The 25,936-nt window shown below is 39.7% G+C and overlaps 1 protein-coding gene across 1 annotated transcript in view; it reads right to left on the minus strand.

Annotated features, from left to right (window-relative positions):
- The window catches only part of MET (MET proto-oncogene, receptor tyrosine kinase), an 87,253-nt gene that overhangs the window by 56,693 nt on the left and 4,624 nt on the right, over positions 1-25,936 (minus strand). The window contains exon 2 of the mRNA XM_075274208.1: positions 11,971-13,170. Within this exon, the coding sequence (XP_075130309.1) occupies positions 11,971-13,155 (1,185 nt within the window). The 5' untranslated portion in view covers positions 13,156-13,170. The remainder of the gene's footprint in view (positions 1-11,970; positions 13,171-25,936) is intronic.

Here is a 25,936-nt window from a genome sequence, read left to right on the forward strand (position 1 = left end):
ACCCCTTTGCTGTTTGTAGTGCAAAGTCAGTAACCCACTTCTACAATAATTTTATTAATACCTGAGACAAAAATGTTATTTTGTTACAGAGGTTGTGTGTAGATAAAGGGAGTCTGTCACCAGAACCCATCATATCAACCAAGCCCCATAGATGGTTAGGTTAGAAACACCTGAGTCAAACAGTATCTCTCCATGTGTATCAATGCCTCCGTTGCGTTGATATTGCTGTTTTTTCAATATGTAAATGATCTCTTTGGGGCAACAAGGGTGTTGCTGTTGCATTTGAGAGGTAAGTAGCAATGTCTCATTGCTCCAAAGAGCTCATTTGTCTATTGATAAAAACAGCAATATCTCAACAATCTAGGTACCAATTCCAAAGTGGTCAAACCCATTTCATTCAGGTGACTCTATCCTATCTATCTGTGGGGCTTGGTTGATATAGTGGGTTGTGGTAACAGATTACCTTTACCTACACACAACCTGTGTAACAAAATAAAAATTTTTCACAAGTATTATTAAAATCATAGTAGAAGTGATTTTGCATGTAGCAATCTATGCAAATAGCAAAACAACCAAGATAAGGACATCATCCTACTGTATGGTTATTAAGACAAAGTCTATTCTATCATACAGTTTTTTGAAGCATGATATCTGTATATTTTGCATGGCATGCCAAAATACAAATGACAATCCCAGATAGACAGTAATGAATTGAATGTCAGATGTGATTTCCGTCAATTTATTTATAGAATACGGTGTATTTGTTATTAGGTGGGGAGGGGGTAACACCTGCTTTTTAATCTTGTATTCTAGAATAAAATGTTATTTTGTAAAGAGAAATCCAAACCCTTATTTTCTACTCAAGACTTTATTTTGACTAAGTTTTATATTACTCTTGTCAGATCATTGTGATTGGTGTGAAGGCTTTTTATTAGGCAGCTGTGTTATTACTTTTAATTTAGTCAAAATTACTAGACCAAATGATGTGTGGGATTCAGTCGATAAGGTCCCCAAGGAACCATTTGTCTTAGTTTAGTTTATTTTATCTTATTGGACAAGCTTAGAGGAAGATAAATCTATATGAGTTATTGTGGTTTTTTCCTATGAAACTATGCAATTGTATACTTCAATTAGACTGCAAACTGCGACTAATGCATTTCATATATCATCTATTTATTTCAAAAATAAGCCTAAAGTGCTTCTCACTTGGTTCTTTCTAATTTTTTAGTAACTGATTTATTTTTCACTTTTTTTTATATATGTATATTATGCAGTTAATGTGACGCTCATCTTTTCTGTATAATAAATGGACCTAAACTATTTGATAATCTATTAAAGAGAAAATACATTTTTGTGTGTTTCCACTCAAACTTCTTACTATAACTGTAATATTAATCTCCCCAGAGAATTGTAGTCATTCTGTTTTCTTAATTCAAGGTGTAATTGACTTCTTCCTGCATTTAGTTCCTGTACTTACGTAATCTATGTCTCATGTATAAGCAAAGGTAGAATCCAACTTAATTGTGCAATTAATCTTTACCACCTTCTTTTCCCAGAATTTTGTTTTGGGGATTTTGCTGCCCCTACCATTGTTGTATAAGAAGATTCTATGGGCTTTAATTTACAGGACACATCAAATAATATGGTCTAAGACAGGATTTGTCTTCAATAGACATTGTGTAGAGAATCACTCCATATATAATGCAAAAGTATTTTATCCAGCATGTGAAACTATATACAGCCCCGCAGAAAAGATCAAATAATACGGTCAGCTGCGTCAGAACTCTGAAAGGGTTAAGTTGTGGTTAGGCTGTACAATCAATACACGAATAGGAGAGTTCATAACTATGCACTTATATCTCAACGTTATCACTGGGATGTAGGTTGATAGTAATGAGTATACATTTACAAAGGGAGGTACATTTTTTAAGGTTTGATCAACTTGTGCACATACAGTATACAGCAAAGACTGCCCATACCAAACATACTGTAAACTGGGTATCCAGCTCCAGCTTTACTGCTGTAAGTTACTAGTGTAAAATTATCCCCAATTGTGACTGTATTAGCATGCCGAGCTATCCAAGTAATCACTTTCAACTTTTCAATTTGATTTAGGCTTGGTTTACATCTGCATTGGGCTCTTTGTCTGTCAGAGCTAGACTACTAAGACAATGATTACCTGTGAACACTAGTGGACCCCATTGACTATAATAGTTTGTCAGGTGTCCACCGTTTTTATGCTGAAAGTGGCAGAGACAAAAAGTGATCTGTACAGGACTTTACTCCCTATAGATTTCTGGTAGTGTCTCCAAGTGAGACTCAGATGCAGACGTGAACTTAGCCTTACATATATGAAAAATAATTTTCACTTTTTTAGCAATGTAACACCATTGAGCATTTAACAATTTTATAAGCATCATTTATAAACTTCATGTCTATCATTTCTGATACAGTCATCATGTAGTTTTGCAATGATGTGTGGTAATATAGACCAATCACCAAAATTACTAATAATGTATCTGTTTTATTGTATCTGTTTTATTGATGACAATTATTTATCTGTTTCCTAATGTTTCTTTGTAATTATTTTATCTATGCTAACCAGAGATATTAAGAAGTAATAAATCTATCATTAGTTTTATTGAGATTCAGTAAAAAGTTCAGGTGAAACCAACAATTCACACACTATTAAAAAGTGATATAAATGTGTAATGTAACCTCACATGTGTAATGTGTAATGTAACCTCACATGAGGGTGGAATGCTGTCCCTCAAATAAATAAGCCCACAAACAAGTTGTCCTCATAAACACCAAAGCCCCTAAACAACCCAAATGCTGAGCCCTTAGATGGAGTATATTCTAATGGCCCCAAAGTAAGGGGCAGGAGAAGTTGGAGGACCTTGTGGAACCCACTGCCACTAATCGGCGATCATGAAAAGAAAGGCATGGCTAATGAACAGGAGATGAGCACATGCGGATAACAGTCCTAATATTAAGGTGTAGGACTCCTGTTGCTGATACACACGCACAGGATCTTAATCATGTAGTTGTGGATATTCTTACAAATATGAACTCCAATTTTTGCACGGCTACTGCCTTGAGGTGAATAAGCACTGTTTTATACTGGTATTTACCAGATTGGGCTATTTATTTGGGTTGGAGATTTGGATAAGATTATCCTTAATTGTCCCACCATGGAGAAATTCAGTGTGTTACAGCTGCATAGATAATACAATGATATATCTCAAGAAAGAATACAAGCTCAAAGCAGATAGAAAATATACTAGGACTCATAGCAACTAAAAAGAAAAGAAAGACTCAGGATCATTTAGTTTTCTGTATGAAATGATCTCAGCTTGGCTTGATGTTGATAATACAGCCTGACCACGGTTGGGAGAAAGGACCTCTGATAGCGCTCCTTCTCATACTTGGGGTTAAGTAGTTGGTCACTGACAGTACTGCCCTGTGCTATCACGGTCTCATACATGGGATAGGATATCCCTTATACCACTTTTTAATAGTATGTGAATAATTGGTTTGACCTAAATGTTTTACTGAATCTCAACATGTTATATTTTATTTTTTTCGTGCTACACTCTTTCTGTATTAATTATGAGCACTTGATATACCTTTTTTTTTTTAAAATCCATCATTAGTGTTTTATTAAGATAATCCTGGTTCATACAAGCTTTCAATCTCTAAGATTTATAACGTCAAAGTTACATCATTATATAATAAGATAAATTTCCAAAGTCTTAACTTAAGGAATAAGAAGTATGTTCCATATGTATATCATAGAGTGTATTAAAGTATAATGTGCATAAAGCTGAATGGCCTGACAGTATTTTGATTTACTTATAGTTTTTAGCTTTAAAACACATGGAACACATTTGCTCTCACTGATGTAATGTCAATGCAGAATACTATGGGACATAACCTTTCTGTGACCTTGTGTATCCGCGATGATTCTAACCACATACCAAAGCCAATAAAGGCTATTTTCAATATTAGCAAAGACATTTGTGATGTAATGACAAATCTTTAGAGGGTTGAGTTATGAGAGTCAAGTTTTCTTGAATTACCATTCCTAATCATGTGATGTCTAATGTGTAGTTAGTAGTTTTACAAACTCTTCAAGTACTGAGATACTCACATGTTTATAGTACATAGCACAAAACTGTCCTACAGAACTCATATTATGCGTGACTCCCATCATATTCCTACAAATTTTACCAGAGCCCAGCATTTCAACCCAGCCCCCCAGATAGATAGTTTAGGTTCACCCAAAAAGATATTTCCTCATTGTAAATCTGTGCCTCCATTGCCACCATACTGTTGCTTTTGTCAATATGCAAATGAGCTCTTTGAAGCAATAAGAGTGCTGCAGCAAAGTCCTTACTGCTCCAAACTCCTCATTTGCATATTGAAAGCAATGGTAGTAACAGATGCATTAGAGGAAATCAATGTTTGATTCAGGTGACCTACAATATCTATCTTCGGATCACACGTAGGAATAGCCTTAAGAAAAGCTATTCTTCTCCTACCTTTTGCTTACTTAGTAAGCTATGTAAGCAGGCCAGGGGTGGATCCAGGGCCGGGCGAGCCGGGCAACCGCCCGGGGCCCCGCGCTTAGCGGGGCCCCGCGGCCCGGCCCTAACAAAATGGTCCCGGTCAGCTCGGCATAGTCGGGCAAGTGCCGGGGCCCACAGAGCCTCTGGGGGCCCCCCGGCACTTGCCTGTCATGATTTCAGCTCATCGGCGTCCGTCCTGTGAGCTCAGCTCCTGCTTTAAAGCTCCGGCCCGGCTTGCGTGTGTAGGCGCGATGACGTCATCACATCACGCTTACACACGCAAGCCGGGCCGCAGCTAAGCAGGAGCTGAGGTCACAGCTCCTGCATCACGTATGTGACTGGAGTGAGAGAGAGGAGCGTCGGGGGAACGATGGAAGGTGAGTGATGGAAGGTGAGTGTAAGTGTTTGTTTTATATTAACTATTAAGGTGGAACATAATGAAGGGGGCCCATGAAACTGGGGGGCAAATGAAGGGGAGGGGGGGGAAACGGCATGACACTGGGGAAAATGAAGGGGGTGGGGAGAGAACGGCATGAAACTGGGGACAAAGATGGAGGGGGTCCAAAGAAACTGGGGGGGGGGAATGAAGGGGAGGGGGGAACAGCATGACACTGGGGCAGAGACGGGGGACATTAAACTGTGGGCAGATGAAGGGGGAGAACGTGATGAAACTGGGGGAGAGATGGAGGGGGGGCATATAATTTACGGGTGACTGTAGGAGGATTATACTGTGTGGGAGCACATGATAAATGAATGAGAATGGGTGGAATCAACATAAAAGTGGGTGGAGCCAGATTTGCTGCGGCGAGCAGAGCGCGCCGCACATTTTACCCCTCTTTCTACTCTTTGAAAATTGGGAGGTATGGCGTTAGTGACGCCACACTCCTGCATGACGTCACTGGCTTCATCTGCGACGCACAGTGTCTCGACTCCCCCCGCCTCCTTTACTGAGGCTCTGTCGCCCAAGGGCCCATAAAAACCTGGAGCCGGTCCTGGGTCAGCATGTCCCTACGGACGCCGATGAGCTGTATACATAGGCGTTTAAAGCAGGAGCTGTCACAGCTCAGCTCCTGTTTTAACGCTGAGCTCCGGCATTTGTAGTCGCGATGTGATGATGTCACATCGCGCCTACAATATGTGTATGAGGGAGAGAGCTGCGGGGGAACGAGGGAAGGTGAGTGTGTGTGAGAACAGTATGACGCTGGGGCAGATGGAGGGGGAGAGAACAGCATGACACTGGGGCAGATGAAGGGGGGAGAACAGCATGACACTGGGGCAGATGGAGGGGGGGAGAACAGCATGACACTGGGGCAGATGGAGGGGGGGAGAACAGCATGACACTGGGGCAGATGAAGGGGGGAGAACAGCATGACACTGGGGCAGATGAAGGGGGGAGAACGGCATGACACTGGGGCAGAGACGGGGGGGCATGAAACTGTGGGCAGATAAAGGGGGAGAATGGCATGAAACTGGGGACAGAGATAGAGGGGGGGACATGAAACTAGGGGTAGATGAAGGGTGTATATGAAAATGGGGAGAGATGGAGGGGGACATATAATTTACGGGTGTCTGTAGGAGGATTATACTGTGTGGAATCACATGAAAAATGAATGAGAATGGGTGGAGTCAACATAAAAGTGGGTGGGGCCTAATTTGCTGCGGCGCGCTGCGCGTAGGGCCCCGCCAAAGTCAAGTCACTGAAGCAGGCATTTTCTTGTGGCCACTTACACAGTAAGCTGATGTAAGCAGCCATTTTCTTGTGGTTACTGGGCATGCGCAGTCGGCTCTGCTCGAGGCCTGACGGCATGTCCAGAAGATTGAAACCCAGGATGGAAGAAGTTGCACGGAGAGGCCTTTCCTGAAGAAGATGGAGGCAGTGCTAGAGATTTCTCTCGCAGCATTGGGGACACCCCCAGTGCTGTTTGAGCGCTGGGGACCGCCCCCAGTGCTGCGAGAGAACTCATTTACATACAGACGAAAACAGGGATTTCTACTGAACTGTGGCGCGTAGAAGACATCTAAAGGTAGGAGAAGAATAGCCTTTCTTAAGGCTATTCCTATGTGTGATCAAGAAAAAATGTGATTTTAATGATAGAATCCCTTTAACCATTGCACATCGCTAGTCAAAGTTGGCTCCGATCACAGGCATTCAACCCCTTAGATGCAATGGTTAAATGTGAGCACTGCTTTTGAGTGATTGTTTTACTTGCAATCCCCTTCTGCAGGACCAAACAGGTCTTGTGCAGCGAGATTATAAGAACTGTTTAGTTGCCAAGTCAATTTGGAGTCTTCAGAAGAATACCAGGTCTGCTTGTGTTAAGCCATTATAAAGCCCTACATGTTGCAGGGATGAATAGCAACATAGCCAATTTCCCATAGACTGTAATACTCTAGCATTGTAATCTATGGCATAAGCAATATGATGACTGGTAGGTCAAGCCCCCAGACATCCTGCTACAGACATCCTGCAGGTGACCATTCTCATGTGTCCATAGACATAATTTCTTTTCTCAGCTGTGAAACATACAGTTCTCATGACGCAGAATAAACTCATACTGTATTATGTGATGTATGAAGAGTCTCTCCGAGATATCTGAATGATTCAATTGACAGAAGCTTCGATAGAAAACTACGTTTCATTTTCTTTCAATCTTATCAACTTAATCTGGCAATTTAAAAGAACGGAAGTCTTCTTTAAAGAGGACCTTTCATCAGATTGGGCACAGGCAGTTCTATATACTCCTGGGCTTTCCCGATCTGTGCCCTGGGTAAAGCGCTATTGGTCCCAGTACCGTAGCGCTTTACAGTCTGAAGGGCGTTCCTGACACTCTGTCAGGAATGTCCTTCTGCCCAGTAGCGCCTATCGCGCTGCACAGTGTGAGCGGGGAGAAACGCCCCCTCCCTCTGCTCACAGTGCTTGTCCATAGATGAGTATTATCAGGAGGGGAGGGGGAGTTCCTCCCCGCTCACACTGTGCAGCGCGATAGGCGCTGCTGGGCAGAAGGACGTTCCTGACAGAGTGTCAGGAACGCCCTTCTGACTGTAAAGCGCTATGATACCGGGACCGATAGCGTTTTACTCAGGGCACAGATCGGGAAAACTGATAGTGCGCTGAATTCAGTATAGTCAGATAGCTTGTAGTGCGGACATGCGCAGTCGGCTCTGCCCAGGCCCGATGCCTGGCAGAGTGAATTCAGAGCTGGAAGACGCCGCGGGGACGCTGCAAGGAGAAGACTGCATGGAGGATCCAGCCCGACCCTCACTCGTGTACTTGGTAAGTATAATTTGATTGAACGTTGCCTACCCCTGAAACTAGCATTTTCCCCCCATAGACTATAATAGGGTTCGATATTCGATTCGAGTAGTCGAATATTGAGGGGCTACTTGAAACGAATATCAAACCTCGAACATTTTACTGTTCGCTCATCTCTAGTAAAAATCATCGGACAAAGCTGTCATGTCGTTATGATAGAACTGTGTATTATTTCACCTGGACCCCCCAAAAATGTAAATAAAAAGCTAATCAATACATTATATGTAGCCCCAAAATGGTGGCAAATGAAAGTACAACTCGTCACGCAAAGATTAAGCCCTCACATAGCTAGGTAGACAGAAAAATAAAAAAGCTATGAATTTTGGAAGACGGGGAGGGAAAATATTAAGTGAGTCGAGCATTAACGTAGAAACTACCCTGCGTCCTTAAAGGGTTAAAGACACGGCACAAGCTTATGGCATTTCATAGATGTCTAAAACTTAATTCAGTAAATGACCAGTAAATCCTCTGTTTAAAAATATATTTCAATGGAACAGTAAAATTGTTGACAAGAAGAAGATATAGTAAGGTATAACATTCCTGATATTGCATGGATTGTCACTGATATGATAAACTAACTCTTAACTAATCTAGTCCCGATGTGCGTATAATAATGTAGAAACAATGGATTGGCATGACAATTAGAAGGCTTTTTTTTAAACTTTTTTTTTTCACTTTTTGCTGCATGGTAGAATTTTCTACTAGTGGTATTTGGAACATGTAAAACTGCCATAACTTAATACAATTTACCTCTCTACACTGTTAAAGGGGTTATCCGGGCCTCAAATGTATTTTTTGGGGGGACTTTTTGGACAATGTTGTCACAATGTTCCACAGTTACCTTTTCACTCATTTCCCCAATGTTTTGGCACCGTCGAACCTCACTTCAGAAATCCCTATTTGTTTACACCCCTCACTTCTGGCACCAGGTCCTACTACCATTTTGCTGTGAGAGGAATTACTTTCAAGCCTCGACGTTTTAGTCATTACAATTGTTATTTTTCTAGTAGACTGTTGTTTTAGAGGGAAATGGAACGTGGTTATTAAACGTGTCACTGAAGTGGAGACACAAAATTGTCCCAAAAAACAGATTATATACCTTTAATAAAATAATCTGTCAGTTCCCATTTGCAACTTCAAAACAGAGACAATGGATTAATGTGACATCTGTCATTCTTTGAAAGATAGAAAGCAAACTGAAAAGGGTTAATGTAAGCTGGGCGCTGTTGTCATTATGTGGCCCTGAGACATGTTCTATTAACATGTAAAGATCCTCCCAGTGGGTAGCAGCTGCTGACCAGGCACAGTATGATACCATGGGATACCATGGCACGCTTTGGTTTAGGTTATATTTAGTTGTATTCTACAAATGCTTTTTGTCTACTACAGATGATGTTCCATACATTGGGTGAATTCATCTGTGTGAATTGTAATGACTCCACTGATCTCAGGATCAGAATGATATCATAAGCACTTCTATCAAAGCACAGGATGCCCTTAGTGGTGACCCTAGTCCTAGCCCTTAGTCCATAGTCCTAATCAGAGATATAGGATGCTTTTATTGTGTATATGTATTGTTCTTCAGTTTTCTATTGCTGGAATATTTTACAGTTTATTACACAGCTTCTCAAAAAGTAGGACCCTGATACAGTGTCTGGAGGAAAACACAATCCCATACACACAAAGATGAATTTGTTTGAACCTGACCATGTCACCAGGACTGGACAACCATCCTATGAGTATAGAGATGATGCTTGACAGAGGTCTACCTTAGTCTCCCCATTGAAAACACAGGTACACTTGGTCGAACGGAGCGACTGTGGGGGTATTACATAGTAGTGTACATTTGATACACTGTTTATAGGATCTTTTAAACAGTTCCTCAATAGCAGATATGTGTGTAAAGAAGACTAGGCATGCTGGATTTCACCATGCTCTATCCTTTGTCCCCAGCAGGTGGAGGAGATGATATGTTGGTGAAACTCGATTGATACTTGGCATATGTTGATAGCACCACTGAAACTATTATAATCTGATTGTAAAGCCCTGCCCTGTAACAGTTTACAGCCCAACCTCCTACAAAAACATTTCTCTTACAATTGCTTGGATGTCAAGGTTCATTCGTAAGGAGTGCATTGATAACAATGAGAAGAGTTGTCACCTTGAAGATTCTCTCTGTCACTCCCTGCACTCTTTAAATAAATCAAAAGACTTAAAGGGGTTGTTCACTTTCAGACCAATATTGAGAGACAAATGTTATGGTTTGTTTAATAAAAAATTGAACAATTTTCCAATATACTTTCTGTATCAATTCCTCACAGTTTTCTAGATCTGCTTGCTGTCATTCATTCTGTTACTTCTAGAGGATAAAACTCTGACCATGGTCATGTGATTTACGGTCCATGGTCATGTGATGAGCACACAGGTGCACAACTCGTTATAGTGATAGCACAATAATTAGACATTTGCCTGGTAATGAGCAGCACCTGTGTACTCATCACATGACCATGGACCGTAAATCACATGACCATGGTCAGAGTTTTATCTCCTAGAAGTAACAGAATGAATGACAGCCAGCAGAGATCTAGAAAACCGTGAGGAATTGGTACAGAAAGTATATTGGAGAATTGTATATCTTTTTATTGTACAAACAATAACATATTCAACAATATTGGTCTGAAAGTGGCCAACTCCTTTAAAAAATCCAACTCTTCACTATGTTTTCTTCTCTGTTCAACACTCTGGCATACAAGATAGCAAAGTGGGGAAATATTCCATTTTGGATGTTGTGATAGTAAATTGAGTTGATTCTGCTGCAACATTACTGACATTATAAGATTGAGACAAAAGCAATTTGCTGGACTATAAATATGGAGACAAGGTCACCAGTAATTTATTGTATGAAGTCAGGAGTATACTTCAGCTCTAAGTGTGCCAGGAAGTGCAATAAATGGGTTTATCATGTACAAAGGTGGATTTTTTTTTTCCAAAGTATAGTTTAAAACTTGAACTTAAACATAAGCAAGTAGCAACATCAACCAAGACTCAACACTACATCATACACTGCTCTCCAAATGAATGAATAAAAAGTTAGATTAGGGAATAATATAGCGGATAATATACTTAATATACATGTACATGCTTTAACCACAATGATTTAACCACAATGAGGCTGGGGCCGCATGTGGTGCAAACACCACGGTTTACCCGCAATGTTTTACAGTTCTAGAAAATCCCATCCACACATTGCAGTAAAATACATACAGCGAACAAACTACGTTTTCCAAAACCATTGCAGTTTTGGAAATCGCAGCATGTCAATTATAACTACGAAAGGAAACGCCAGTGGTTTCCCTATAGGTGTAATGGAAGCAGGTTTCCTCTGTGGACTTTCTGTGAAAAGAGCTGCAGTAAAAACCACAATGCATTGCAGTTTTTCCCATGGCATTTTTTTTTGCTGCAGCTCACCACTTGGAACTTTAGGCTGAGCTCACACGGAGTTTTTTGGTCAGGAATATGGTCAGGAATCCGCCTCAAAATCAGCCACCAAAAAAGCCTCCCAATAGAACTCCCAATAGCTTACATGATTGTATGTTACTTTGACTTGAAACAATACTGATGCTTGGTTCACACCTGCGTTCGGGTCTCCGTTCTGTGGTTTCTGTCTTCTGCATGCAAGAAGACAGAAACCACAGACCGGTGAGCGGCGGTGAGCGTTTTATGCTCTCCGCTGCAAAACCGTTTTTTTTTAAATCCGGACGCAGAGTACTGCATGTCCAACTCTGTGTCCGAATTAGAAAAAATCGGTTTGCCGATGGAGAGTATAAAACGCTCACCGCCGCTCACGGCCGGACAGCTTTCTCACCCATTCAAATGAATGGGTGAGAAAGAGTGCTGCAGGTTTCTGTCTCCTGCCTCTGTTTTGTGCAGGAAACGGAAACCTGCAAAACGGAGACCGGGCACAGATGTGAACGAGCCCTGATAGAGTAGAAACATATGGTTTGCTGTACATAGCTGCACTGCACAGGATGTTTTTCTTCAGTAGAAGTAAAGGCCATTGAGACAAATGGAAAATATAAAACTTACTTTTAGGATGCATGCTTGGTCTCTTCCATAGAAATGCTCCAGACACTGCCTATTTTTTTCCGCACCATTGTCGAAAAAGTCATTGATCATGCTTATAGACATAGCACACAGAGCGGATCTGTTAGATGCTTCAGCAGAGTCTGAATTACTCTGTGCAAACACAGCATATAGGATGTCTTCAGTTTCATTGAAGCCCAGCTCTTTTGCCAAAGTCTTACCTGCCTTACTTACATAGGCCGCTTGTAAAATATTAAAATATTCACGGTCAGCCAATCTCTTTCTGCGTTTTTCTGTATAAATACAAACTAAAGGCATCTCAATATAAGAACGCAGCTCTGGATCCGAAGAACAGAACCTAACAATTCTAGTGTGGTAGGCTGGAATAGTCACTGATTCTCTTTGTACGGTTAAAAAGTAAATAAAATTTCCACTCTCAAAGGTATGAACATATCGGATAGGATATGAATCTCTGAACTTAGGGAGGACATCCAAGTAGGAATGATCTGTGAGGAACACAAAGCCATCTTGTGTTTCTTTCTGTCTTCTGACAGACAAGGAATGAAGATTGGATTGTGAACTTGACAAAGTATTACCTACATAAAATTTGACAAATCTGTCCTTTACTGTTACCAGGATTTTGCTTCCAAGTTCACTGACAACACAGTCGGGACAGACGCCTGTGATGTTTTTAACTGGTGTAGAATAAAGACAATGGACATCACTTGATACGTCCCAAGGTTTCTCAGGGTTCAGCATGTGTCGTTGACATGTTCCATGGTTTACACTTCCACAGCTTATAAGCTGATCATCATAGAAGTCTTCAAAAAGTAGTGCCACATTGACATTGTCTTTCCAGGTGCCATTTGACAAAGGTACTTCATTAAGACATCCTTCACATGGTGACCCACAGCTTCCATGTTCTGGCACTGGTCCAGTTTTGTACTCAGATACTTTAGTAAGGTTTTCATTCAGCACATGGATTTTATTTACTGCTCCCACATATACGTATCCTTTGTGCTGGAGAAAATTTTGTATTGGCGTATCAGTGGTAAAAGACTTAAACTTGTATTTTACATCCAGATTTATCTCTGACATTTGAGCTGCATCCTCACATTGTTCCAGGCTATTCTGTAGCAATCCAAAGATGATTATTAATACTGAGGTAGCAGGGGCATTTCTTAGCATCTTGAAGCAAAGTACCTGTATGAAAAAGATCGACAAGTAAAGAAAAGCTAAACAGACAACAACAAACAACCAAAAAATGAGCAACTGTCTAGTAGATGGCACAAAGAGGGCAAAAATGCAGTCACTATGGGAAAATAGGTAGTCTTGAGTTTCAGCACATTAATGTACTTGGCTTTAATTCAATATAAAACAATAGTAGACTGTGTCTCATGTGGTTTCAGATCTAATTTTATCCTTTTGTTGATTAAGTTTACAGAGCTCACACTTTTCTTTTATCTGAAATTACAATAGTACAGTTTGATGTGGCTTAGACTGATGACTGACGTGACATTTCATACTCTATGCGGAGTTGAGTTGTGGCTTCATACAAGTGTGAGTGCCGCAAATATAGTGTGAGTCATACATCGTGTTGTTCTAATGATACTACATTACAGTTCATGAGCAAAAATTAATCATACTATGGAAGAGGAAAGTCAGATGATTTTTAGCAAGGACAATTGTGAAGAAAAACACATAATAATTGCTCCATGATCCAAACCCTCTCATCCACTAAAAATACCCTACAGGCAGTATATTGGTTAGGAGAAAACAGTAAGAAAAATACAGGAGGTTAATCACGTCTTTTAGTTATCTCATATCCTTTAATAAATGATTTTTCTTATTGTGAATTGTAATATTAATAATTATTAATGCACATTTCAGTATGTTTCACGATACTTCATGACATTAACATTCTTATGCTGTATGATTGTCCAACAGTATATGGTTTGTACAGATAATATGATATTAGAAAGAAGGGTTTTTCTTCTTATTAGAAACTGTGCCATCCTTGTCCATGAGAATTGTCTAATTTATCTGTGCCCCATTGAATCCCTTTGATACTGCTTTCCTATTACAAGAAGTGATGGTTGTAGCACAGGTTTAGTCGGTATCCCTATATCACTTTTTCCTTGCACACTGGCACGCTCAGCTACCTACTTTGCAACATGCTGCCATGCAGCGAAATGCCCCATGGAAGATCTGGAAGTCTGGCTTCCATCAATTACAGACAAATGGTTTATGTTAGTGATATGCCCATTTTTTTGTGGTGAGAATAACCCTTATGGAATATTCTAAAAAGGGTCTGTTTACAAATCAAACCTTTCCTCTATCCACAGGATATGGGATCAATTGTAGATTGTGGGAGTCAGACTGCTGAGACCCCCGCCGATCATGCGAATGAGGTTCCCTTGTACCCCTGGCTGATCAGAAAAGTGGTCATACAGGTGCACTGCTGCTCCATTCATAAGTATGGGACTGCCAGAGAAAGCTGAGCTATATTTGGCTATTGCCTTTTGTGACATAAAACAAATGCCTTTAAGAAGTGCTGGCAGTTGTGTCCTTCTTGTAACCTTATCCACAATGTGACGACCATATCGTAAAGCTAATAGTAGTGTGTTTCTAGAAGAGATTAGCATTGTTTACTAGAAGTGACTGATGATATGGCTCTTATCAATAACCGGTGGCAATGGAGTCTGTAAGTGCAGGTGTATGTTTTCTGCAGGTTCTCACCAGAAATGTAATTCTAGTAATATCATCTAACTAAAAGGATAAAAAGAGACATTACTGTGAGATAAAGCCTTGACTTTCTCCCATTGCATCTGTGGGAGTCCTGCAGCAATTCCTACAGGTTAAAAACAACTCACTTTTGGACGTGTTTCTACTGCAGCAGTTTACAGATGAACCAGCAGGACATTCAGCAGTGTGCTTGCAGTGTGTCCCTAGACTAGTACAATATTTTTCCACCTATGCACTGGTGTTTTTATGCTGGTTGATTTACTGGCATTGAAAGTCGTGTACTCTGTCCCTTTGAGAACCAGGTCCTGGGGCTATAAGTCTTATGGTTCTGATGTAGCTAAAAGCATTGTAACTTAACTCTGAAGATAACAGTGTCATTTTGCTCCCAGGGTCATGCAGAATGCAGTGTACAGAATTTAAAAGAATATCCGTCTCTTTGATGATCTGTGCAAATTTCTCATTTTATTTGTCCTCCTGAACTTTCCCAGGACAAGCTAAAAAATGGGATTCCTTGTGAAACTGATCCATTCTGAACAGGTGTTTCATAGTCCCAGTAAATCACAATATTTCCTCCCATTATCTTTCAAGGCTATATTTAAGGAGGGATGACAAAAAGCAACAAGGTTACAGGTCACAAATACATCAATAGAAGAAAACTGCTGTCAACCAGATCAGAAAAGAAAGCGGGTACATCCCAACCTATGAGTATTGTTGTCTAATATTGAAGTATTCTTTCTAGGTAAATATGTCCTTAAAAGGGAACAATTTGTTTAGCTAGTACCCCATATTACGGAGGTATCAGTGCTGTTACTTTTACTACCTATAGTGAATATCAAGTCAAGTGAGCTGCCACTGCTCCACTGTCCTGTCTCCGTCCCCCCCAATGATGCTAACCTAGATTCTGGGCTCTGAAGACCACCCACTTGACAGTTAACTTGCATCAGTAGCCTTTGAATGGAGCAGGTGCCTTTGGAACAGATGATGCTAGTAAAATAATTGGGATTAGAGGACATGAAGGTGCTCTTTAAGGAAAATATTTTTAGTCTACTAGGACCATTTCTTTTAAGCGTACAATACATGTATATTCATTAAAGACAAAGACCATCCATGCATATTGTGTGCAATCCACAATGTAGTGTTACATACTGGACACTTTTATAGCAAACTAGTTGAATCCTTAGAGGCACTTTTTATTGTAAGGCTCTATGCACATCTTGTTTTGTGCTTACATCAGGAGTATATGTCAAGTCTAGTACTACAGAGAAATCTAGCAGTCATTAACTACAATGGCAAACACTGTATATGTTTGTTTGTGGTGAACCACTGTATAGGAAGCTACAATCTGGTGAACTTTCCTATACACTAACATTTACTCTTTTCGTTGGCTGGGGTATTATCTATTGCTATGTTTGGTATACAGAAAGTTCTTAGATATTTCCTAGCAAAAAGGGATTAGACATGTTGAAATCTGAAATCCCTATACATACACGTTAAATTGTTAGCCAATACTGACAAAACCGTCAGCTCTGACCATCATTTATCTAATGTTTATGGCCAGCTTTTACATACATTAACATGCATGTGTAGACCAACTTTGTATATTCTAGGAAAGAATGTAAAGCCTCAGCTCAGAACACAATATGGGTCTGTACTATGAAACTGGCTGTAGAGCAGTCCATGTATTCTTGTACACCTCTGTGCCTTGGATTTATTGTGTGCATGAAGCCTAATGTTCCATTTTTGCTATGATGTATCTAGAAAACTCACGTCTATAGTTTGTATCTGAACTGGAGATTACTATGCAGTAAAGTTGATAACTTCTTGCAGGAGTCCTTTTAATATTTAGACATTATATCATACAACTATTGTATATTTGTTTAATAAGCTGGCAGGAAGTATGTATATTAAATTACTTTCTCTCAGCTTCAAAGCAGTCTTTCTGCTTGTGTTATATGCCAAGCTTTATGCTTTTATTTGTTTCGTGCTAACCAGTTTTAGTGTCAGTTGTGCTCCATATTTGCTATCCAAAGTTCCTGTAACTGGATGTACGTGTTTGCTTAGCAGACTACTGTTTAGATAGAAGTTACCTTGTGGGGAGGTTGGAGATTAAAGGGAATTTGCCAACAAAGTTTTTATTAAATGCCTTTCTCAGCTTGTTACAGGTCCTGCTGCACAGTAAAGAATGTCATCCTGAAAAATCTCTTCTCCTGTTAGGAAAATTCAGTGTATGTGGAAGTATAGTGATATGAATATGTTCCTGGCATCAATAATAGATGTATTTATAGAAACAATGTGTATAATATTTTATAAGAAAGGAAAAGAATGAATATACCATTGCATAAGAAATAAATAATTATCATTAATTTCTTATGATATGGTATAGCAATGGCATTCATAGAAATTATTGTGGAAATAACATAACTATTCATATCTCTGCTTTTTTCCTAAGAGATACAAGCAGAATTTGGAACAATGACAATGTGCCAGTACTTCTTGCAGTAGAATAACTCCGTAGGGGTTATTCAGATGTCTGTTCAGTGTAACATCCAAAATTAATATCAGACTAGTGAAGAAATTCCCTAAAATATTCTAGAATGGGGTTCCAATGGAAATGTTCTTTTAAGGATTGGGATGTTTCTTGCATCTGCTCAATTTCCTGCTTACAGAGCCTCTCTTCTACTTTTGTTGGTTGAAAGTAAAGGAAGGCTCGGTTCACATCTGCGTTCGGTATTCCATTTGGGGAGTCCACTTGGGGACCCCCCATATGGAATACCGAAGGCATTAAAAATGGGTTAGCAAAGAAACCACACGGACCCCATAGACTATAAAGGGGTCTGTATGTTTTCCGTGTGGTGTCTGCACGAATCATGAAGAAAGAAAACTTGGGTCCGTGTGGTTTCTTTGCTAACCACTTTTTAACGCAGTCAATATTCCGTTCGAGGAGTCCCCAAGCTGACTCCTTGAATGGAATTCTGAACGCAGATGTCAACCAGGCCTAAGGCTAAGGCCCAATGTTGCAGAAATGTAGCATTTTTTTGGGAGCAGTTTTTAATGCAGTTTTTCGAGCCAAAGTCAGGAGTGGAATTGACAGAAGGGAAATGGCTAACAGCTTTCTTTATATTCTTTGTATTTCCATTCCTTTTTATATTTCCATTCCTTTTGTAGACACTCCTAACTCTGATTTAAAAAACACGTGGCAAAATGTGCAACATAAAACACTGAGTTCTACTATAATAGTGTTAAAGCTAAGTCAATGAAAGTATGATCAGTCCCATTGGAAGATCACTTTGTGGAATATAAAGCAATGTAATACTGTCAGTATTATGATTGTGTTATGGCTCTATTTGCCATTTTATTTATTTACCTAGTTGCTGTCTTTCCAATAACTGAGCAAAATAAATCTAAATCATCTTTTCTAAGTTGTTGAGGAGCTGAATAATAACTTGGCAGATAATTAACATCTCCAATAATCTGTAAAGAGGCAAGGTGATTCATCATGGTAATGCGCTCATTGAAATTCCTTCACTCTCCATTGTCTTGGATGCAGCAGTCTGTCTTCTCAATTGATGTAAGGTATAGCTAGGATGAAACGTTTTATGAGGTTACAGAACACCAAGCAATGTGTACACTGATTTATATTCCAATGGATATCAAATATTATCTACTCCTAACAGCTTGGAAATGGAAACAACTTTTCTTGGGTTAATTGAAACTTGCATGTATTATTAGACTGGGGGAATGAACAAATAGGTAACTTATTAATAATCGCTCTGAACGACTTTACGTCAGCAAATTCAGATGACACAGATCCATTGACAACCATGGCTAAATGATACTAATTTTTACAGGCTCCAGTCATGTATTGCCTAAAATGCAGATGTTATTCCAGAAAAACATGCCTCTTACTTATGTTATTTAATAAAATGTCTTTATATTAAAGGGGTATTCTAGGAGTTTTATATTGATGGCTTGTTCAGCTCCCTCTCTACCCCCCAGCATTGAAGGGACTGTGACACTCAAGTGCTGCAGACTTTTCTTAGGGACTGATTTCACATCTGTCTTCCCCGGGTTGCTCTGATGTCTTTCCCATATGCAGTGACTATTTCAATCAGCTGAATCAGGGTTGTAGCTTTAAGGGGTGCAGAGGTAGCAGTTCACAAAGGGTTTTCTGGTCAGGGTTTTGAGGCCGTATCTGCCTCAAAACCCTGATTAAAAAGACAGCTCCCATTGAAATCAATGGGAGCTAGTAAGGGTTTTTCTCGGGGAGCCGTTTCTTCTAGCTCATTCTTCACGCCGAGTCGCCTCGCAATTTGACCTGAAGACACTTCCTCCTCCGGACGAGGCCCATTCATTGAGCGTAATCCGGAGCGGACTGCGTGGCTGGATGCCATACCCGGTTTTTGGATCGGAACCTGAGGCGGCCTTCGCCTCAGGTTCCAATCCAAAAAAACCATGTGAACTTACCCTAAGGGTGCTGAAAAGTCTCTGTATAGTATAATAAGTATTAGAGACAGCACATGATAAATTGGGGGCCCAGATTTTGCATTGAGCTGATTGATGAGGTACCAGGAGTCAGCCCCCACTTTTCTGATGACCCATAACTGTTTAATAACTATATCAGATACTTTATAACAAATTTACATTTAATATGTACTAACATGGAACAGTCTGACTTTGCTTCCTACTTTTGACTATGGAGCTATGCTTCTATGCTTCTGCAATGCTTCTATGGAACAAAAGCCCTGGACATACAACATCCAATAGAGATTTCTACAATTTCTATTTCGGTTTTTCGGTATGAATGAGTCAGAAAAACAATTCTGTATGCCTTAGCATGTAATTGGAGGCATGCAGTTGTATAGTAAAGGGCCCATGCCCTACTATTGCTACAGAACCATCATGAAACCATGTCACTACCATGTCACTGGAAAGGAATTCATCTTATGGTCTGAGCTATACTTCAAAAATCTCAACCACCTAAACATTGTTGGGAAAACAGTCATATCTCTTTTCTTCATGCAGGTTATGCCTTCAAGTCATTATCCAGCTGGTGAATTATTTCTGATAATTTATGATTTCTATTAATACAAATTGCAGGCCCAAGTAAAAGGAACTTTGCCATGGTATGGCGCCATCTAAAGAATACCTCCATAATGCAGCATGTGATAGAACAAGTCAGGATTTATTTTTCCCACTTATCATGCATATTCCAGGATAACAAAAAAATCTCTGTTTCCCTGCATATGAAACTAGAGGCATGGCCGTACACAATACAGCGTCATACACTTCTACAAGAGGCGACATACCACACAAGATGGATCTGTAATAGCCCCATGTGCATGAGGACTCAGTTATTAACTTTCACAATTGTTGCGCATACTTAAAGAGAATATCCATCAATGCTAAATATAACTATCTAAACATCTGAACAAAGTGAACCAGAATTTATCTGCTTTCAAAACTTCAGGAGCTTTATTTTCAACCATGGACATGCTTCAATAATGCCAGGTTTAGGAAATGTTAATGGATGGTACAACTGAAGATTTCTTGCAGTCAAATAAAGCAAGTATCTATTTAATAAGATTGAATCTGAGCAGAATAATATTGTGTCTGCGTGTAAGAGAAAGCAACAGGGGGTACATTATGTCTACCAGAGCTCAAACTAGAAAGGATCTGATTCAATATGACTTGTCAAGCTGGTAGCAACAATGTCTCATAGGAGACAGCAGCACAACACATCTGCATAAGAAAATCCCCTGCTGTTTCCTTTCATATAATCACAAGCGGCTCTGCTGCATAAAATGAATTTTAATAAATGTCGTCCATTGTGAGACGCGGGCAGATTTCAGAATGTATCAGTGCAGGTCAAAAACCTGAGGCAGAATTGATGGGAATGACATATCTGCAGAATTTCCAGGCATCACAGCAAGATGATGTTGACATTAATATGACACAGAGAGCAATCCTAGCGCAGAAAGAAAACTGCTGAAGAAGAGACATTTATGCTGATATTATGTGCTGTTGAAAGGACAAATTAAAAATACTGTAAAAGCTTCACCGCAATGTCCTATTCTCTGTTTTATTTCAGCCGTCGCAAGGGCCAGTAGTTTGGAGTCCAAGAAAGCAGCTAAGGCCTGTTAGTAGCCATGTTAAATTCTGTCAGTCACTTGCCATACTTTGTTTTTCATGACAAATGACTACTGGGGGGTTAAATTAGATGGCAGACAACAACAGATGTACAAATTTTGAAATAAAGCATGCAGGTGTATTATCTTTAATATTTCTCAATATTTTACAGTAATTCTTAATTCTTTTGTACTATTACTTAATTTGTTTATAAAGTCACATGAGTTGTCACATGATCTGTGTCAGCCAGTTAGCAACTCTGAAAAGGATCATGTGACATGTTATAGCGCTTTTCAAGAACAGGAGTCACACATTGGCTACAGATGGATGAGTGATGACAATAATAATGCTGGAGTTACTTGCAGCAAACACGCTAGATACTCCATTGTTTCCTTGAGAGCCGCAGCAGTAGAATTTACCCAAAGAACGATATGCAAGTCACTCTGAGCAGTTGGATTTAGTTGCAACAGTAGAAGAGATATGGAGAAATCTCATCCACTGTGCTGCTACAATACGTCTCATTGGATTAGCTGCCGATGAATTTCTGATGGCTAACCTGCTGAGAGTATTGACAGCCTAAAGTAGTTTTATTCCAAGATTGTATGGCACACTTAGGCTAGGGTCACATCTACAACAGAGGCTCCTGCACAGAGAACTTCCTCCTCCAGGAAAATGATAGGCACCATAACAGAATGGACTGTATTATAGTCAATGAGATCTGTCAGGATCACTGGTGCCTGATGTTAAACAAATCCATCTTTAGGCTAAGGCCCCATGTTGCAAAATTGCAGCGTTTTTCCTGCTTCGGAAAAGCAACAGAAAAAAAATGCTGTGATTTACAGTAACAGGAAAGTGAATGAGATTGTAAGGATTGGAGTCAGGGTCAGGCAGTGCAAAGTGACACAGCTGGGAAAGCAACACTGTGCAACTAATGACAAAAGGGGTTGCAGGCCCTGCAGCTGTAACTATGCTGTAATATCTGAGATGAGGCAGACCAATGCACTTCCTAATTGAAGTGCGCCTACCACGGCTCCTAACCTTCTATCCAGCGGCTAGGATAAGGGGAGAGGAGGACCTGAAAGTCCTAGGGACTGGAGTCACGGGGTCACACCTAAACAGAAAGCACAGTGTAAATGCAACGCAAAACAAAAGACTAAACAGCATGGAACCAGGGAGGACCACAAGTCCCAGCAAGAAGAGAAGGCGAGGTCAGACGAGCAAGAGGTCAAGCCAGGAGATATAATAAAAGGTACCAAATCAAAAGACAAGGGATAGTCAAAAATACAAGCCGGGTCTAAATACCAAGAAACATATGGAATACAAACAGACAGGGAATCAGACTGAGCAGGGGACCAGGAAACACAAAGTGAATGGCTGGCAAGGATCCATGCCTGGGTGGGCATTAAATAGCAGCAGAGAAAAAACACACCTGATGGCTAATGACATGGAGACTGAAGGCAAGGAAAAGATTAACCCTTAATGACCTAAGCACACCCAATAGAACTCCTAACACGTCTCCCAGGGAGATGCCGCGCAGCAAGGAGACCGCGGCGACTCCGTATCCTGACAGAGATTCTGACTGATCCCATCCCCACATTGCTGGGAAAAAAAAAATGTGTTTTTCAAAAACACAGAATGTCAATTATATTAAATCCAATAAAAATTCTGGCTCCAATCAAGAAGGAATCCAAAATGATGAATAAAATATAACTTTTATTGTTGTCCAAAAGTTAAAAAAGTTACATTGTAACTATGGAGATAGATTATGTCATGATAGAGCGCTCTATCATGACATAATCTATCTCCATAGTAACGATGTAACTTTTTAACTTTTGGACAACAATAAAAGTTATATTTTATTCCTCATTTTGGATTCCTTCCTGATTGGAGCCGGACTTTTCATTGGATTTGATACTTACCACTGTTTGGAGTCCGTGCAATTGTCCTCGTCTCTCAGGATTGAAAAGTTTATGAAACCTATATGGTGAGCTGAATATATACACTTTTTCTTTTTTATGTAGATTGTGAGCCCCACATAGAGCTCACAATGTACATTTTTTCCCTATCAGTATGTCTTTGGAATATGGGCTGGAAATCCATGCAAACACAGGGAGAACATACAAACTCCTTGCAGATGTTTTTTTTGCCCTTGGCAGGATTTGAGCACCAGGACTCCAGCGCTGCAAGGCTGCAGTGCTAACCACTGAGCCACTGTGTGGCCCCTACATACACTTTTTCTACAATGTTAATTATACCTGAGAAAACGCTTGCGTTCTCCCAATAGATTTAGGCTAAAGCCCCACATAGCAGGCCGCAGCCAAAAAGCGATGCAGGAAAAAACGCAGCAGCAATGCATCACAGTTTTTCTCGCAGCACTTTTCACTTTCTTCTTTCATTACACCTATAGGGAAACCGCCGGCGTTTCTGTAGGTGTAATTGACATGCTGTAATTTCCAAAACTGTGACAATTTTGGAAATTGCAGTGTGTCAACTGCACATATTTTTTCACAAGGTGTGGATGAGATTCACTACAGCGACCTTGCAGTGATTGTATAATTCCACGTTTTTTCCGCCATGTTGTTTACGCCACGTGGGGTCCTGGCCTTAAATGTGATATTGTGCTATTGTGCAATTAACTGGAAACTGGATAACTGATTTGCTAACTAACTAGTAAAAATACAAAGCGGTAGAGAAAACTAAAGCAAAGCCAAAAAGTAATCAGACAGGTCTTGAAGGTTCCATTTTATGCTTGCAATCTGCCATCATTCTGTCATAATTTTATAAGTATGGTATGTTACATGTACAAAATAAAACTAGTGCTTCTTACATAGTGAGATGTGATTTATTAACTTCTTAATTTGGTTATCCAGGTAATAAAGATGCATATTATTATTATTATTATTATTATTATTATTATAATATTACTATTTCTCTAGCAACAGATACAGTTTCAGAATTTTACTTGTTCTACATGAACATATCTTAGTAGCCAAAACATACAACTTAGTTAAATAGTAACAGCAGTTGTGTCAGCCATGGACAGGTTACTGGAATTACTTCACAAACCTTTGATCTTTAGGAGAGAGTTGTAGTCCAATGTGAGTTTCACTTTACAAAAACATTGGGGGAAATCAGTCTAAGTCTAATTTTTACAATAGAGTAAATGCACCTAACTTTTTAACAAGTGGAACTTTAGGAAATGAAAGATGTGCATGCTTTGAGACACACAGATTTCTGCTCCAATTTTATCTCCCTTCTTCTCTACCTAATCCCACCTACTTTTCTCACCATTTTTGAAAAGAGGCAAGTGAAACACATTTTAGGCCTGGTTCACATTTATGTTCTGTAATCCATTTGGGGAGTCCACATGGGGACCCGTCGGACAGAATACCGTACGCATTGACAAGCAGTGAGTTTATGAAACACACGGACCCCATTATAGTCTAAGGGGTCCGTGTGTTTTCTGCGAACATGCAGACAGAGAAGTACTTTGCTAAATACTTTCCTGTCATCCATGACTTGTGTATACTCCACACAGGAAAGCACATGGACCCCATTATAGTCTATGGGGTCTGTGTGCATTCATAAACTCACTGCTTGTCAATGTGTTCGGTATTCCGTCCGAGGGATCCCCATGTGGACTCCCCGAATGGAATACCTAATGCAGATGTGAACCAAGCCTCAGACCTGTGCCAAAATTTTGCTTCTTTGTGTCACCACAAAACTGGTAATATTGTTTCACAAATTCTTACCATTTGCAACATTGTTTTTTGTACAGGTAATTTTGAGGTTATCAGCAGATAATATGTTTGATGAAATCAGCAGAAAAACTTTGAAAGAAAAAAGTTGCGACACTCACAATGTTTATACCACGACAAAAATTAACATTTTGATTGCTTTGTCACCATACAACAAAATTCAATTCTTTGTGAGGCAAAGTGTGAAATAACATTGATACCAAATACCATCAATGGCTGTTGCATTTTAAGCATTTTTAATGCTACTTACAGTGCAGAATATTGCCAAAATCTGCTTAACAAGACACTGTGTGAACACGCCCTATGTTTATTTCTGTTTTAGAACAAGATTCAGCTTTCAGAAATGTATGTGGAATAACAGTACAGGTATTTTAGTGTGAGATGGAAAGACCACCAGTCTTGGTAATGAAGGGAGGACTAGGGAAGTGAACAATCTACCAAATGACTAATATAAGAATCATCTATACTATTTTATTATACATTCCTGTGGCAAATCTGGAACAAAAACTTTCTAGTTAAATACAATCTGATAATAAATGAAATCAAACATAAATCTATTATTGATGCTATCAAGTTATTAAATTAATATTTCATGTATATCAGAGCTAATATAACTTCCATAAAAAGACATATTCATTATAGAGCAATGTGTATTAGCATAAACGTTCCTAAATGAATTAATCTAACATTAATATTTTATCCATAACATGACACAGATCTGCAGGAACCTTCTATCTTCATTCTGAAAGTCAGTAATGAAGGAAATCCTTCACTAAACAAAATTACATCAGATGACTTCTTTATTTATTGAAAAATGTAAAAATGTCATATTCCTAGATTTATTGAAGGACATTGACTGTGCCTCCTATGCTAGTTTTCTGGAATTAAAAAAATGGCAAATTGTCATGTAGGTGCAAGTAGGACTTTTCTGGAGTGGACATGACCTCCAGCGGCCTGAGAAATGTAATATAATTTGCACCAGAAGCTGGTGTTAAATTACATCTCAGATCTTAAACTTTTTTGTACACAGAGTCCAAGAAATGCTCCTAATTTGTTAAGGGGCATGTACTGCTCAATAAATTAGGAACATCCACTTCTGCACATTGGAGATGAGGGCAGGTATATACAATGTAGCTCATGATAGATCTCCACTAGAGATGAGCGAACACTGTTCGGATCAGCCGATCTGAACAGCACGCACCCATAGAAATGAATGGAAGCACCTGTGACGCTGACTTTGCCGGCGGCTGGCGTCACAGGTGCTTCCATTCATTTCTATGGGTGCGTGCTGTTTGGATCGGCTGATCCGAACAGTGTTCGCTCATCTCTAGTGGAGATCT

This window comes from Leptodactylus fuscus, chromosome 5 (assembly GCF_031893055.1).
Source record: "Leptodactylus fuscus isolate aLepFus1 chromosome 5, aLepFus1.hap2, whole genome shotgun sequence".
Lineage (NCBI taxonomy): Eukaryota > Metazoa > Chordata > Amphibia > Anura > Leptodactylidae > Leptodactylus > Leptodactylus fuscus.